This window comes from Nymphaea colorata, chromosome 10 (genome assembly GCF_008831285.2).
Source record: "Nymphaea colorata isolate Beijing-Zhang1983 chromosome 10, ASM883128v2, whole genome shotgun sequence".
Classification (NCBI taxonomy): domain Eukaryota; kingdom Viridiplantae; phylum Streptophyta; class Magnoliopsida; order Nymphaeales; family Nymphaeaceae; genus Nymphaea; species Nymphaea colorata.
Window position 1 is genome coordinate 18,707,237 of NC_045147.1, and position 16,405 is coordinate 18,723,641.

General features: G+C 39.1%; 2 protein-coding genes across 2 annotated transcripts; one reads left to right on the forward strand and one right to left on the reverse strand.

Moving 5' to 3' along the window:
* The first annotated feature begins 2,023 nt into the window (after positions 1 to 2,023).
* LOC116262269 (putative expansin-A17) lies at positions 2,024 to 4,432 on the forward strand. Its single transcript, XM_031641457.2, has 3 exons — positions 2,024 to 2,235; positions 2,879 to 3,200; positions 3,822 to 4,432. The coding sequence occupies exons 1-3, from the start codon at positions 2,109 to 2,111 to the stop codon at positions 4,126 to 4,128; spliced, it is 756 nt and encodes a 251-aa protein (XP_031497317.1). The 5' UTR covers positions 2,024 to 2,108; the 3' UTR covers positions 4,129 to 4,432.
* Positions 4,433 to 7,575: 3,143 nt separating this feature from the next.
* On the reverse strand, positions 7,576 to 15,301 carry LOC116261884 (protein COP1 SUPPRESSOR 2). Its single transcript, XM_031640806.2, has 9 exons — positions 15,181 to 15,301; positions 14,070 to 14,151; positions 13,907 to 13,986; positions 11,951 to 12,327; positions 11,572 to 11,769; positions 9,458 to 9,581; positions 9,148 to 9,221; positions 8,479 to 8,636; positions 7,576 to 7,917 (listed from the first exon to the last, which is right to left on the reverse strand). The coding sequence occupies exons 4-9, from the start codon at positions 12,019 to 12,021 to the stop codon at positions 7,757 to 7,759; spliced, it is 786 nt and encodes a 261-aa protein (XP_031496666.1). The 5' UTR covers positions 12,022 to 12,327; positions 13,907 to 13,986; positions 14,070 to 14,151; positions 15,181 to 15,301; the 3' UTR covers positions 7,576 to 7,756.
* Positions 15,302 to 16,405: the final 1,104 nt, after the last annotated feature.

Below are 16,405 nucleotides of genomic sequence, written 5' to 3' on the forward strand. Positions count from 1 at the left end.
GCTGCACATTCTAGCCGGCCACGGACAGAAGCTCCTGCTCCCTCTCGTTGGCAGCCAGGGATTTGAACAGATCGAGGTCCGATCCGGCTTTTACCAACTTCATTTAATCGGATTAAGAGTATTTAAACTCGAATTCAGGCCCTATTATTTCAGAAACGAATTTGGTCTGACTGTAATAAGAGTAGTCATTTATATATTAGCGCCTCGGATTTTATTGGATCCTCCAATCAGAATCCATACTCGTCAAATTCAGCTATAGAACTGCGTACCAAATCTGAATCTGATTAGCAGCTGAATTTGTACTTCATAACGAGATCTGACTAAACAGGTCCGAAATCGATGTGTCTGATCCATGTAGATCCTCATTTGCAGCGATGATACTTCATTTTTCTAATGGTTAGTGTCTTTTACTATATATTCTTAATAAATCGAAAAACTTCCTCACCAGACAGCAAGTGCAAATTTTGGATGACTCAACATAAAATCTTTTTTCTTTGGTAACATAAAGTTTGTAGAGTACTCGAAATTAAACATGATGGTACATAAGATTTCAATCAAATTTTGAGTGCAACGAACTTTTTTCTTATTGAATATTGCAGTTCTGCGAGAATTTTATGCAGATGCATGCTCAAATACATTTTGTGAATTTTTTTTTGCTGATTATGCTTTACATGACTCTCCTCTAGAATCACATGCCCCTCAGAATGAAGAAGATTTCTTTGCATCTAAACTGAAATTCTGAAACCGTTTGGGCCAATTTCAGTCACATAATTTAGGGGTTATGGTAGTACCCAGAAACGCCATGGATGTGAGCAGTAGATCAGCAAGAACAAAGTGCTGGGGAGCATCAAATATCAAAAGCTTACCAAGCTGGGTTGTAGCTTGGGTTCGGCTCATTCTGTCTCACAAATTTGGCAAGATAGCACATTTGCTTATTAAACAAAAACTTATTTGGAGGTATTATCTTCATGGTTCAAAAACGCAGAAATTAATTAATCTGATCTGAAAAGGGAGAAAGAGAACTTGAATCTAAAGAGACTACTAAAGCCTGCACTGTTAGCTTAGTGCCCACACAATCGAGGGTTTTAGCTCACCCGATGAACTCTGGTGTCTGGTACTTCTTCCAAAGAAAATGAAAAGATTTTGGGCGTTCATCATTCAAAAATATTACTTAATTTTCCGCTAACTGAACTTTATTCATGTACATTTCCTTCATCGTTGAAATTTACTGATGTTTGCTTAAGATTAAAGTTTCCATTAAACTGGAACCTAGAAAAACTTCCAACACATCCAAGACTGCCACACTCGTTATCGTTAATTTAATCTATATGACTAACGATACCCACATAAAATATCTAAAAAATTAGGCAATCTTCCCATCACAGCGCCACGCAAGTGCAATTTAAGATAAACTGAGGCCGTTGACCTCTCTTTCTTTCTTTCTCTCTCTCTCTCTTTATAACTACATATGCCATATCGCAATATATTATTGAAAGCAACATGACGCACTTCTACAGTAGTCTTTGGTGTACAATGAGAAAAGCGTAAAGTGTACAATATAAAGAAAAGAACAAAAGGCAAAGAAGCTATCAAATGGAAGACAATATACTTTTTGATGATTGTCGATTTCCAAGGGATGCCCACGTTTAAAAACCGCGATTTCATGAGCGAAATACATTATAAAAATTGGTTGACTTCGACCTTAATCATGACGTATAAGTTATGGGTGCTAAGAAAAGCAAAGTGTGGACGGAACGGTACTCTCTTTCGTACTAATCAGGCTACCTCATGCCATGCATCCAATTTCAGGTTTACTAAATGGAAACTACCCATGTGTTAATTTGGTGATGTCAACGAACATCCTTCTTCATGTTGAGAGAAAGCCCTAATATTAACTATTTTCTATCTTTTATATAAAGGGTGTGTTAGTCAATTTGTTATGAAAAACATTTATTTAGTAATGGTGGGTGTTTCTTGCCGGAATTTCCTGGCCGGTTCATGACTTGGGTATTAAAAAATCTTCTTATTGCAGCCAGTTTGTGTATAAATATAGGTTGATGTTCACTAGCAGAATTCATACACAAGCAGAGTTTGATTAAAGGAGCAAAATGAAGATGGGTGCAAGAGTCACAGCTGTTCTGTTGATGCTCTCATTTTTTGCCTCCATGGTTGGAGCACAGTGGTTGAAGGCATATGCTACTTTCTATGGAGGAAGTGATGCCTCCGGAACAATGGGTAACTCTTATCAAAAGTTTCTGATTTGTCTCTTTCTTTTCTTTTGATAGGAAATCTCGGGTTCTTCACGTATATATTATCCAATAGAAAAGCGCCCTCAGTATGAACTCTTGATTTTCTTCAACTTAAAATTAAGGTCTTGAGTGCAACTGCCAGGCCAGGTGGTAGAGTCTTGCCATCTAAACTTTTCATTATTGTTTACAACCATATCATCATTGCATTGTAAATTTTGCATTCCTGATATCTTCATTCATGGTCGATCATCTGCCCTGCTCGACTACCTTGGGTGTACTCAGAGACTCAGGTGATCTCATGTAAAAGGAAGGCCTACCTTGTAAGGATGGCAATTAACTTTAATGAATTAGCAAGTTGGGGTTAAGAGACATACTTTCAGGTGGTGAACTCTTGATCACCTCCTTCAACTTGAAGGTCCTGCAGCAATGGCTGACCTTGTTTCATGCTCCCCACCAGTTTGTTTCTGATTCTTACTAAAATCAATCTCGTAATCCTAAAGCTTCCAAATATTTAGCGCTTGGCCGTTCATTGAGTGCGTGGATGATCTTCGAGACACAGACAGCATTGGTTAGATTGGAATACTGATCCCTGCAATCTGTTTAATGAGTAAACGAAAATGGATCTGCAGGGGGGGCTTGTGGCTATGGCAACCTGTACAGCACTGGCTACGGCACAAATACTGCAGCTTTAAGCTCTGTTCTCTTCAACAACGGCAAGATATGTGGAGCATGCTTCCAAGTAACCTGTGACTCGACCCGGGTTCCACAGTGGTGCTTGAAGGGAAAGTACATCAAAGTTACAGCCACCAACTACTGTCCTCCAAATTATGCTTTGCCCAATGACAACGGAGGGTGGTGCAACCCTCCCCGTGAGCATTTCGATTTGTCACAGCCTGCCTTCGAAAGCATCGCCATTTACAGGGCAGGCATCGTCCCTATTTATTACAGGAGGTATGTGCATCTTAACGTTCTTCTTCTGTTCTGTTTACCTTCGACACATACAGCAGGGCAGGCATCATTTTCTTGACAACGATTGCAATATGAAGAACCATCTATATAATAAGACTAAATGTGATGGTAACAAGGAAAATGAATGCTTTATTACCTTTTCATCTGCAACTCAAGTTTCTGACAACTATTGCCAATATTTTGAAATTTCCTGATCTTCGTGTCATGTTTTCAAGCCCTTGTTATGAGTAAGAGATGATATTTTCTGTTTTAGATCAAATTTTCAGGATTACAATAATGATTATGAACACCTTTTTACCTATTTTGTCTGTTTTATGCTATTAAACGTCAGCTTTTCTCAAGGTTTCATATTTTTAGTGACTTTCAGACATGCAACAAATCATTGCCCATTTTCATGTGAACAAACCACATGGAAGACTTAGCAGCGATCTGGTCAATGTGATGAAATTTTCATCGCAAAAAGGAAGTGAATAATTAATCTCCTCTCAATTATAAATTAACAAAGAGAAGACCTCACCTCAACTGTCAGAACCATCATGTGGACCTTGCTAGATTAGATTATTTATTTGTTTTTCTTATGGACCCTTGTGCTCTACTTCACAGGGTTACATGTTTGAAGCAAGGAGGAATCCGGTTCACCATTAATGGAAACGATTACTTCGAGCTGGTGCTGATCAGCAACGTTGGTGGGATGGGAGATGTGGTGGCAGCATGGATCAAGGGCTCTAAAACAGGATGGGAACCGATGACCAGGAACTGGGGTGCTAACTGGCAATCCAACTCTTATCTCAACGGTCAATCTCTGTCGTTCAAGGTTCAGATCAGTGATGGACAGACACGAACCGCCTACGATGTGGCGCCTAGCAACTGGCGGTTTGGGCAGACCTTCTCAAGCTCGGTGCAGTTCTGAAGCCCCGGTCTGGTCTCATTCTAGCTACTTGTGGATGACTCTGCAATTTCATGTTATACTTTTTCCTTTTTCTGTTTGTACATGAAGTGCAACCGTGGAAAGGTCATGAGGGCTAGGTTCTTCTATTCAAACCCTCCCCGCTTTCAATTTTGGCCGTGGGAAGACCTAAGAATTCCATGAGTTGATGGGACTTGTGTTTTTCTTTGTTTCATATATATGTTGTTGCTGTGTGGAAGAATATGTAATAATAACGAGTCTGTGATTGCAAGCCCAGGCTTCAGATAGAAACTTGGCTGTATTATATTGGCAAAGCATGACTTTTTATTTATCAAAAATTGTAATGGAATCAGCTTTCGGTCTTCATGCAGCCTTGTTATTTGATTATATTTACTAAAACATGCCAATATTTGAAAAAACATCATAACATTCTTCTGTCAAAAGCAACTGCATGCAACCTACTTCAAGATGGTCATGTTAAATATGGTCATTGTGGACGGAGTTGCATTTCTAACTCTATAAGCAATGCAATATTCAACTTCCGGAGACCTTTCGTTCTTGACAAGTTGGGTTTAAGTAGATTTTAATAAATGAAACCGATAAAGGTGCTACGCGTACCAAACTTCTGACCTGCCTCGACTTGAAGAACTTAAGACAGACCATTGATCTATCGAATTCCATTCAATCCCATCGATCCCAACTCGTTCATGCATCTTATAAGCCAATCTTGCAAGTGGGGGGCGACTTGGAGGTTTGAGTGCGGATCAGGTCATGTTGTTAACCAAATTTTTTGTTACATGTAATTCTTGCATGTACATATGTGCAAGTCTTATTCACATGAAGTCGGAAACACAGTTTCAGAGCTATATGTGCATGGATTTTGAGTAGTTGTAATATTCCCTTGTCTACCTTTAAGAAGAAGGCCTGGACTTCCCCTTGATCATTCTCAAACCTTTCAAAAGAACAGAAACTTGCATACAGATATTGAACAACTGTGATGGTGATTTCTATGACTTCGAGTTTCAATTCAGAGGATCTGTGTCAATATGGGTTCCCTAATATGACACCAAAACAATGCCCAATACGACATTCAAAGGTAGTTTGGATCTTCACCTAATAGGAATACTCAAAATCGGTACCTAACAGGAATCCTATGATCTTGAAACCAGGAAGTTTAACATCCTGGATGGAAGACCGTGAGATTAAGACAAGCTACCGGCTACGCATCTTCTACTCTGTACCTTTTGCCTAATAGGACAAATATCAATATTCAATATTTATATTCAAATTACTATTCATTTAAAAACACAGCTTTTCCATAATCGCTCATGAATAGCTAACTTTGATGTTCAATGTTATGTACTTTTGTACCAACAACGGCAAAGATAGCACATTAAGAAAATACTAGGTTGCCTTTTTCAAGGACGATCACTCACCCTGACATCGCACCACATTGGCTACTTGCGCTCAAACGCCAGTTTCGATGTCATCTGAAGGTATGAATTTCCTGGAACTCAGCCGAGCTATCGTCCAACCATAAATGCATTGCGTATTAGTCTGAAAGTAACACGTCTCCGTTCCTCTTACGCAGCAGCACACATTTATATCAAGAATGAACAACAGAGATGAGGTCCAGTGACGGCTTGCATGACGAAACTTGGAAATAATAACAGTTAACGAGGAAGACGGGAAGGTGGAGGTGGGTGTGGCACAAGGGCGGCCATCCTCGTGCAAGATGGTTCGTTTATATTGAATTTCAGGGAAGACTTCCCTCCCTAGACAGAATTAAGAAGAGAGGAGTAAGTTTAGCTAACAGATGTTTTATCTGTATGAAAAAAGAAGAAACCAATCATCATCTGTTTTTTAGCTGTAAGTTGGCTACCTTATGTTGGAGATTTATTGGGAGAAGTTTTAGCAGAAAAGAATTCCATTTGGACAAGCCCAGAGAAATTTGTCTGTAGTTTGATCACGGTTTCAGCGTGTATGGGTTAATAAGTGCTGGATAATTCTTACATGAGGTTATATGGAGCATTTGGAGCCTTAGGAATAAAAAATGACTAATGGGGAGAACCAAAAGCTCAAGGTCATATGGCCTCATTGCCTGGAATGTTTTCATTACCTACTCAGAGAGAAGACTCAGGAATTGGCTGAAGTTTGGTTTCTTTCCAGGTAGACCCCCCAGATTTGAAGGATGATGAAGTCTGCATTCAGATCGTTTCTTGGGAAAATGATGGAAGTTCCACAGGCTTTATAGTGTGAAGAGGGGATCCGAAGAGATGACCCTGTCGCCAGTCGCCTGCTTTCAAAGGAGAGATTTGATAGCAGATGCAGAAGCATTTAGAGAAAGCTCAGTTTGCTGGAAACGAATGTGTCCAGAATTTATGTAATCAGCAATCATAAAGGTTGGATGAGAACTGAGAAGATTACAAAAAGCTTGGGAGAGGCGTGGAAAAAAAAGTTTTACATTAGAAAAATAAAAAAAATTTAGTTGTTCAATGTATTTTTTTTTTACGACTCTATTCAAATTTGAAATTGAATTATTTGGTCCGTCCAAATCCTGGCTCAGATATTGCTGTAAGAGGCTCCTCTTCTCATCCCTTCAAGATTAGGATACAGAGGGTGAGGTTTGTTTATTGTTTGTTTATTTTTTGAAGTATTTTTTGCGATTTTGTATCGTTTTCTGGTTGTATAAAGGAAGAAGGCCAGACCTCCAGCACCACGTTTTTCGGATCGGAAAGAGGAAGACTGGAGTTCACGAGGCCCAAAACAGCATAAACCACAACCTGCTTCTTTTTTCCACGACATGAGAAAACCCAATTTTGGAAAACCATCATAAATATGAAGTCCTAAAGGTTTTCCACTTCTCCACCACACCCGGATGCCACGTTTCCTTATAACATCAATGCTGAAAAGTACAAACCAAGAAGAACGCCTTTAGTACCGTTTGGGCCGTGTCCCATCTTTGCACGAGAAATAGAAAAACGTCGGAGCAGTAACCGTATTCTTGTCAACAAGAAACCGTCCATGTGCGGTGAATTAGCTCTTTTCCTTTGTTCTTCAAGATAACATCAGAGGCAGAAACTATAATGAAAGACATCCTTATATGAAACTACTTCCATGCCGAGAAGATAGCTGCGCAGCTTACCTGCAAAAAACCCAAAGACCCATGTTGAATCTAGAATGCCAGATGCAGGTAGTACCCTCCAATACAAAGCTCCATGAACACTCAAATTGCTGGAGGGTCATTTATTATGCACCAGCACTGCATCTGCAGATCCCGCTTCTTCACGGTTCTCGAAATGAGCAAGGACCCATCTTATGGAATTTCAGAATATGTGGCTACTACATGCCGAAGACTAACAAAGTATTTAAAAACAGGACGCAGTTTAGGTGCCCCCACCCAAGACAGCCGAGTAACCAATGTCTGGAAAACGGATTGACAAAAAAGGCTTAAGAACAAAGATTGATCTGATTTTATCAATTTCAATATAAAGATTTATATTATGCATACATGGAATCGGGAACAACAGAGTAAACGTTGGTAGGCAACCATCTCCACAGAAACCAGCTAAATAACATATTGTGATGACGTGATCTAATGATAAGTTCCTCTGCAACTGACAGGCCTGAACTATCTGCGCATGACACGGTGGCGTTCCCGCTTTCGGAACCTTTCTAGCATGAACTCATCAGTGGCTGCTTGTCTCCGACCTCCATCTACATTATTCTCTGAGGATTTAAATGCACGACCGCCTTCGTTTGCTCCCCGATCCTTGTATAATTCTGGATGGTCTACAAGCAACACAAATGAATGTCATGTTTATGAAGGTTGGACTAAGACGATGACTATGACAAAGGGGAAAAGAACACAAACCCCCATTTAAAAAAATTTGTCGCCCCACCATAAAATTGCAAAACTTATACCTAGTATGTGACAAGATACAAATAATCCAAATTTTCTGAACTAATTTTGGGGCTACCTTCCATGGTTCTAGCAAACTGCAGATTCGAGAACCATGGATTTAAGATCAAACAAGAGCCCTTTAAGAGTGCAATTTTCATATTTTTGACATCCATGGAATGAGAAAAGGAAAACTCAAATTTGAAGAACAAGAAAACTTGCCATCTCAATTACCAAAAATTGTTTGACGACAGCTCTCAGAATTATTCAGATGCAAAGGAAGCCAAAAGACTAAGAAATAAACTTTCTAATTGTGTGAAGCTTAACTATAGCTTATTGTTGCACGGTTTTCAGCATAATAACCACATTCTCGTGTTTTCAGCATAATATGAAACAGGGACTAACGACAAGATAGCGCAAACCACCTGGCCACCTAACAGAACAACACTAACCTCTGCGAAGTTTTTCAGCATAATCACGACCTCGCTGGAAGTAATCTGCACTGAAACTCGAAGGTATGCTTGAATCTGACTTAGTCCGACCAGCAAGCTGCTTGTCTTGCAACAATTTCTTGGCTGCCTCAGTTTCTTCTATGTTTCTTAATTTGTATCTGCAACATTAATGCATTACAGAGCTTCAGAAAAACAAAATATACTAATCTGAAATTATCTCTCATGAATTGAGAAAAAGCAAACGCCTCCAACATTATAAAAGCCAAAAAGATGCATCAAACAAGAGAAGAATGGGAAAGTAAAAAAGCACGAACGGGAAGTGGAAAAGCATGCATCACCCAAATTGATGGTCATAGTAGATATATATCCCATTAACCACCCCAGCCTAACAAGAAAAGTTCATGTTAAACAACATAGACCAACCACGAAGAATGAACAATATTAAACAGATCATGTATCACCATCTAAAACGAAAGCAACTCAAACCCCTAGGAAAGCATCTGTTAACATATAAAATACAAGATAAAAAATTATGAAACATGACGCATTAAGAGCTGCTCCAAATTCCACATACGCAACATGAAACAGCACCATTGACCAACACAAATCTCTCTGAACAAGAATTTGTTCAATGAAGACTTTAATCTGTCTTCACAATTAACTACTTACTCAATAGGGAGCTGAACTTCGGCAATTCCTGTAGTCCACTGAGTAGAACTTTCTTCTGAATTTCTTCTCTTCACCTAAGAGACAAAGGGCAGATACAACAAGTAAGCCTTGTAAAGTGTTAGAAAAGAAAATAACAAGAATAACAAGAAAAAAATTATGTCCTGCATGTTCAACAACCATCTTTGTTGTAAAAAGCAAAAAATAGGTACCATCTATAAACATTATGATCATTATCCAAAATGAAATTTGAAATAATTTCAGGTATTGAAGACCACTCATCTTCACCATACCTGTAGAAATACAACCCTACCTTGAGATGTTCTGGGATAATATAAAGCTGATCTTCTGCATGTTTTGCTTCCTTCTCAGCTTGATCTGTCGTACCAACATTCTTTCCTCTCTTCTTCGCTAACTCTTGCTCCACATACTTTAACCTACTCAAATAACAAGAGCAAGGAAGACAACCTTGAGAGAACGTGAAGATATTTGGCCAATTTGTGGGATTAGAATGGAATAACTTGTTCAGAGCCTCTTGGAAGACATTGAGTTCATGCTTCTTTTTCCAATCAAATTTTTATGTTCAAGCCGTTTCCTTTGGTGATAGCACATATTACCATTTATTTTCAATGAAAAATAGAAAGAAGTCATGGTGGCAAACAGAGCCACTGTGAATTCGTGACCTATTTTCGTTTTGTTTCCTTGGTGATGTCACCAGTAAGCTTCAATGAACATGGAAAAAGTCATTTTGACAAGAAGTTTACCCTCAGCCAAGCTGAATCACAATTTAGACACAAAAAAATGCAGAAAGATAAATTCCTAATCAACGTGCTTGGAGGCAGAAAGATGAATTACCCTCACATACTAGCAATTATAGCAACTTTTGTTTAAGATGAACCCTCATGGGATGAGATAACATTTTGGTCCTTTAAAGCACATAGACAATTCAAACTTATATCAAACACAGATTATCTCATGATAGATAGTCATCACTTTAAGTTCCCATTGCCATGACAAACATCACCAGTTTTCACATGAGACATCAAAATCCATTTCAAACAACTTTCTAAAGTTGGATGAAGCTCAAACAACTGTCATGATTAATTCTCCACCTCAGTTAATGGAATTTCTTCTCATCTTATTCAGATCACTAAAATTTTCCTTTCTTCTCACAACCTGCAGTAGGAGGCACAACAAACACAAACTTTTTTTTTTGTGCCATTGCTAATAGAAATATCTAACAGAACATATTTATACATACACTTCCCCTTATTCTCTTTTACTTTTTAACCAATAAAAATATCTATGCCATTTCTAACATAACCACAGTTGCTGTGAAAAGTTAACTCATTACATTGACACGTTGTTCATTAAATAGAACAAAGAATGATGAGGCTTTATCTATCAGATATTCTTTTTGCAGTGGTAGGTATGAGATCAATCTGTCATTCAGGCCGCATCACTTTCGACAAAGGAAGCATATCATATCTTATTGGGGATCCCTTAGAAAATATTTTGGTTAGACCAAAGGCATAACGAGAAGTAGAGTAAATGGGAGTTGGAGGGATAGACCAATAATCAGATTTCTGTAGGCGAGCATATCATCTTCTTATCCATGCATCCACCACAACTGCCCTAATAACGGTGGCCCAACAGGACAGGCTTTGCTCGCAGCATTAAACGAGTGCTATAGACCATTATTCACATCCATATAAAGGTATACAATCCATAGAAATGTTCAAAATCTTCGGTTGGTCCATTCAATGTGGGTCAAGAGCGTGGGTATCAAATCCAACCAACCTAACAAGGGACGTGGATGGGAGAAGGAATGGCTGATGAATAGACAGGTTCCGAGAAGACTTGTGGAGGTTCCGAGTAGACAAGAAAGAAATAAGAAAGAGGAGCCGTCTTAGGAACGTAAAAAGAAGCCATAGGTGATAGGGGGGAGGCAAGTGACCAATTTTGCAGGTCATGTGTGGGAAGAAGCATATCATCGAAGTAGGCAGCAACAAAAAACTAAACGATGGAGCAATTCAAATTGTTAGGCGCATGTGATTACCCAAATCCCAAATCACGCTATGAACCACTCTTCTAAGCCAGTTAATATTTAAATGCTATCCACTTATTTCATGCCTTAATATACATTGTTTTTCGGGGCACCAACGTCGCCTATCTGTTTTCACGAACATATTGAGCATCCCATCATAAACAAGAAACAAGAATTACGCACATATATCTTATTCATGGCTCTAATCTCAACAGAAACTCATCTACATGTTTTGCCTTAGAGTTGCAAGGAGGGAGAAAGACTTGCAGAACAGAGAAACAAGAAAGCTTTACGATTGAAACCCTAAATAAACGCCTACAGTAGAAGTGCATGACTAATGACAACAAAGGAAAACAATGAGCAAGATATGTATCTCTCACATGTTGGGGTCTTCCACGGTAACGGCAGTCTCCTGAGCGAAAGTGTCCTGCAATACCAACTCTTCCTTTTCGCCGTCCCCTTCATTCTTCTCGCTAGGTTTCGGAACAACCGCAGCAGGTTGTGCAATGGGGATCGCTGGGATGCCGGATTTCCTCTCTCTCTGCCTCTGCAGGAACTTGACCTCCTCTAGCGCCAACCTGAACGACAAGAAACATTTATCGAATTCTGGCCCGCCAACAAAAAGGAAGAAAAGACTAAAGCAAATAGCAAAGCCATCAACGAAGATAAAGCATAGACCTTGCCATTGAGGAAACCAAGAAGTAACTGGATTGAACTATCAGGAAGGAAAGGAAGGAGGAATCATCGTTTTCACATTACCTCCTTTCTTCTTCGTCTTCAGAAGCACGATCTTCTTCCTCCGCTCTTCTCTTCCTGAAATTCTTCTTCATCTCATCATACGACGATGAACAGACAGAAAGATTTGATTTGAGCGAGCAACGAGAGAGAAAGAGAGAGAGACAAGGGGTGGAGCGTCTTTTTCCGGCGTGCCCTTTTCCTCCCTCTTCCTCTCCCGGAATATTGATCCACTTCCCGCTCTTCTACCAGGGCCTTTACTCTCTTTATTTTGCTGAAAACGGTTCATCTTATGACATATTTACCTTTAGCGGCACATTCCGACACTCTTTCCCTCGTCTTCTCCAGACAGATTTTAGTGTTTTCCTTCCACGGCTTTCCTTCCTCCTTTCTCTCATCATCTGAAGAAGAAAAGGCATTTCCAATTCAACTTTTCGACATAGAACGAGAAAGATGAAATGTATCATAAAATTTCATTGGAAAAATGAGATTTGGTTACTTAAGAAAATGTGCTGATTTCTTTTAAGTGGCCAATTTTCAAAATAGACAAACGGAACACTATGTCCATGATGCCAATGGCTCTGCTTGAGAAATTTGTGAGGCCTGCGTCTCATTTTTCTTTGTGTTTGCTTCGTCTAAAATGGAGTAACAGAGCATTGTTCATGTGAAACGGGAACTGGTTCTTGTTATTTTAAGGTGAAAGGAATGCCCCTAAAAAGATAAATGGCCTTCGGATGAAGAGAGAAACGAACGTGACAGAAGATGAAAGAAAGAGGTGGTGAATACATCTTCAAAGGTCTTCCTTGATCTTTATGTCAACAAATCTAACAACCAGAGTAGGAAAGGAATTGAAATGTTAGCTAAGATTCGATGCAATTGGTTCCTCTATGAGAACTTGAAGGTTCTTTCTATCCACAGTTCTCTCACCAACATTTGAGAAGCGGTTGAATGAGGACCCTTTGTGTATAAGAGCGATATCCATATATTAGGGCTTCCATAAAAACCAGATTGATTGTGTTTGGTTGTGTCTACTTATTGTATCGTTTGCTATGCTAATGACCGTCGTGTAGATCATTTCTTCCTCCTTGGCTAAACGAGACATAAAATTTCCATTGCCATTCTCGTTTCTTCCTCTTCTGGTTTAAGATCTTGGTGAAATAAACATGAAAAGAATATCAAACGGAATTCTAGTAAGATCCCTTACTGTACCTATGAACTTATCTCATGAAGCTATTAATTCCAGAACACCACATTTCATACTCTTGGTAAGAGGAAAAACAGGAAGAAGCTTGGCTTCTTTCTTGCTCTGCCAATTGCAGGTAAAAACTACCCCTAAACTGGATGAATTGAAGTGCCATTCTAGGTTCTGCGCTCAAACCCATTCCCCCTAACCTGAAAATTAGCAGGCTTTTATATGCTTAAGCTCCTGTCAACGTGCCATTCTGTCTTTCATTTCTTATTTTCCTTACAGTTGGTGGATGATGGCAGTGGCTAATTCTCAATGGGATGACACTAAATTCATCTGACTCTCTTGAGGAAATGAAACCATGGGGAAACCAATTTTAAAAGAATTCAACCACGTTACCCTGGTTCAGGAAGACCCACAGAAATCTGGGGATCTACATTAATTCATCTGAGGCCGCAGTTACCAACAATAGGACTTGGATCGAGGGACAGATTCTTAAAAGCTGAAACCTGAGAGAAGTATTCAAAAACATTTAAAAACATCAATATAAGAGGAATCATGCGTGGAACGTGAACTACAAAATTATGATTTTGGCATGTGGAATTTAGGCAGTAATAAAAGCATGTCCAAAAAATTGTAAAAAAACTAAGTCGGAACAGAATTATCTGTTGTCAAATGAATCATCGAATTTCTGTTATTCAACAAGTCATAACACGAAGATCTTAAACTTGAATTGGGGAAGAAAAGGCATTCTAATAAACTTTTTTGTAACTATTAGCAATTTCGCCTTTTACCTGACAAATCCATCTTTGTCTTTTACTTGTGTGTTTCGAATCAGTCCTCAATCTCAAGCTTGTCAACTAAAAGTTTCCTTCTATCAACAAATGAACACAAATGCCGTTGAGAAGATTTAGTAAACCAACGATGTACGAGCAATTTTTTGCAGATTAAGCTTACCCAGGGTGTTGCCCTTCGTACTTCAGGCTTGGCGCTCAGAGGTCGCATCGGATTTTCCTTCTTGAAGAGTTCCTTACTATCACTGAAAACAAAAAGACATTAAATTCATTTTGTTGGGAACATGACTCTGCTAAATTGCACATCAAAAGATTGACTTTGTCTTTATAACACAGCAGGATGGTTCATCAGCCAAAAACCCCTAATGTTCTATAAGCCAGCGTTGTAATTGGCGGAAGACCTATGGTAAAATCATCGATAACATCGATTAACATCCAAATTTCATTACGTAAGTGAATTGGGAATCATCATTAGGGATTACACTGGCGCTAGCTTTTAAACCAAGTTTTCTAGAATTCAAAATTAATGGCCATTTTCCAATGAACTTTTCTCATGTGAAATGAGAGCCAATCTTAGGGAAGAGTGAAAATCCTGGAATTAGAGTTCAAAGCCTAGTGCGTAGGGAACCCCAATGTAGTAGACAGCCTTTTGTATAAGTGGATTTAGCAATAAAAAATGTCGGAGCTAAGAATTTAGGTTGAGAGGCACTCATTAAAAATACCCTGGCATCTTAAGGGGCACCAACTATATGACCAAATTTTTTAGAGCACCAATATGAAAATAAAAACTTTCTTGTGAGGCTGGTGTGGGCAACTGCCCACACCTACCTGTCTGTGGCTCCACCACTGGCCATGAAGAACAAAAGAGTTTCTAATCGATGCAATGGAGGTCGAAACCTTCCACCCTTAGCTTGCTTGGAGAACTGCATGATCTTCGCAAAGAAAACCACACCTTTCCTGCGCTTATTCCACTGCCTTTGTTTTATTCTACTTTCCTTGTTCATGGGGACTCTAAATATGACCCAACTTTGATACCTGGTACCCATTTCCAGGCTTTGTTTCAAGAACTTCATGATGCAGCAGGACATCAGAAAGACAGCTGGTTTAGCAGCTACTTTCAGGGCTCTCCTTTTCCTGATCCCCCTTCTCAATGAATCGTACTCCAGCAGGCACTTCGTTTGAGTTCATTTATCTTACACAAAACTCAATCAATAGAGCAGAGTAACAACAATATAATATGGCATTAATCGATTCTAAAAAGACTTGGTACTTACCACCATTTGAATTTCTGTCCCACCAATGCCAGAGTTAGGGTCCCTGCTACAGCTTCAATCTCGCAAGGAAAAAGAAACGATTTCTTTCTACCTTTTTTCATTACGGATCTCTATAGATTATTTTGTGGTGAATGTGATTTGATGCCTGCGAATCTTCCATATTCCACGCGCGCGACCCGTTTAGAAATGGGGATCGAACACTTGAGATGAGAATCAAATGAAAGAGACCTACAGAACCAGGCATTTGGCCCCTTATTTTGGCTTTCACACTCTTTGTGAGTAGGTATAGTATTTTTATTATAGCTTGGCGCCTCACATGGACGGTGGGAATGAAAACCGAGCCTAGCAGCTCGTCAGTTTCGTGAGTTGGTAAAGTGAGCTACAAAAGGCATACCAACAAGAGGAAACTTGAATTATGAACATCCAGTCTGCACATTGGATTCTCATAATCTTTTATAATCTTATAGGTTTAGACATTTTAAGTATGTCTGTGCAGTCGAATTTATCAATGGCATATTCAAGTGATTGCAGAAGTAATCCCAGCCTTTAATCTTTTCAAGATCGATGATTAATATTAAAACAAAGAAAAAAATGTGATTGAATGTTTTTGTCATCTACTATTAGTTCATTTTTTTTGTCTCTCAATTACCCATCTGAAAAAAAAAAAAAGGTTGTGATTGTTACTCGTCCATCACACATTTAAGTGTATAGCACTTACAAATTTTTATATGCATATATATATATATATATAAAATACTCCCAAGTAGCATGAGTGGCTGCTTCACATGCATGACAAGCGACAAGGGGCGAATAGAAACTGGCCGGCAACTTGAAACATATTACTAAAAAATGGGGCCAATGACGCTTCATCTCTATCTTATCAATGCATTGAATGCAAGTTTGTAGAGGAAAGAACAAGCAGGATGAACACCACAACTTTTATACATGTCCCTTCTACAAGCTTCGCTGTACTATGCTACCAAATATCTAAGTTGCGGGTTGGGGCCCAGCAGCTTCAGACTTTTAGACCAGGCCAACTATCGGATCTCCATCTTCTCTGACCCGATCCAAAACAATTTGAACAAATTGGTTAAGAAGCGCCAAGTATAAAGTTTTAAACTGGGACACCAACAAGTAAATGAAAAAATTACTCACCAATATCAATATAATGGAAAGTTTTTGGGATCCGTATTGACGATTGTTCTTCACCCTTGCTTAATCTAGG

Coding starts and splice junctions, on each gene's coding strand:
- LOC116261884 (XM_031640806.2), bottom strand. CDS start 12,021: ATGAAGAAGAATTTCAGGAAGAGAAGAGCGGAGGAAGAAGATCGTGCT. Junction 8,637..9,147: donor GAAGTTCAGCTCCCTATTGA/GTAAGTAGTTAA, acceptor TTAATGTTGCAG/ATACAAATTAAGAAACATAG. Junction 7,918..8,478: donor TGCTGAAAAACTTCGCAGAG/GTTAGTGTTGTT, acceptor TGTTGCTTGTAG/ACCATCCAGAATTATACAAG.
- LOC116262269 (XM_031641457.2), top strand. CDS start 2,109: ATGAAGATGGGTGCAAGAGTCACAGCTGTTCTGTTGATGCTCTCATTT. Junction 2,236..2,878: donor TGATGCCTCCGGAACAATGG/GTAACTCTTATC, acceptor ATGGATCTGCAG/GGGGGGCTTGTGGCTATGGC. Junction 3,201..3,821: donor GTCCCTATTTATTACAGGAG/GTATGTGCATCT, acceptor TCTACTTCACAG/GGTTACATGTTTGAAGCAAG.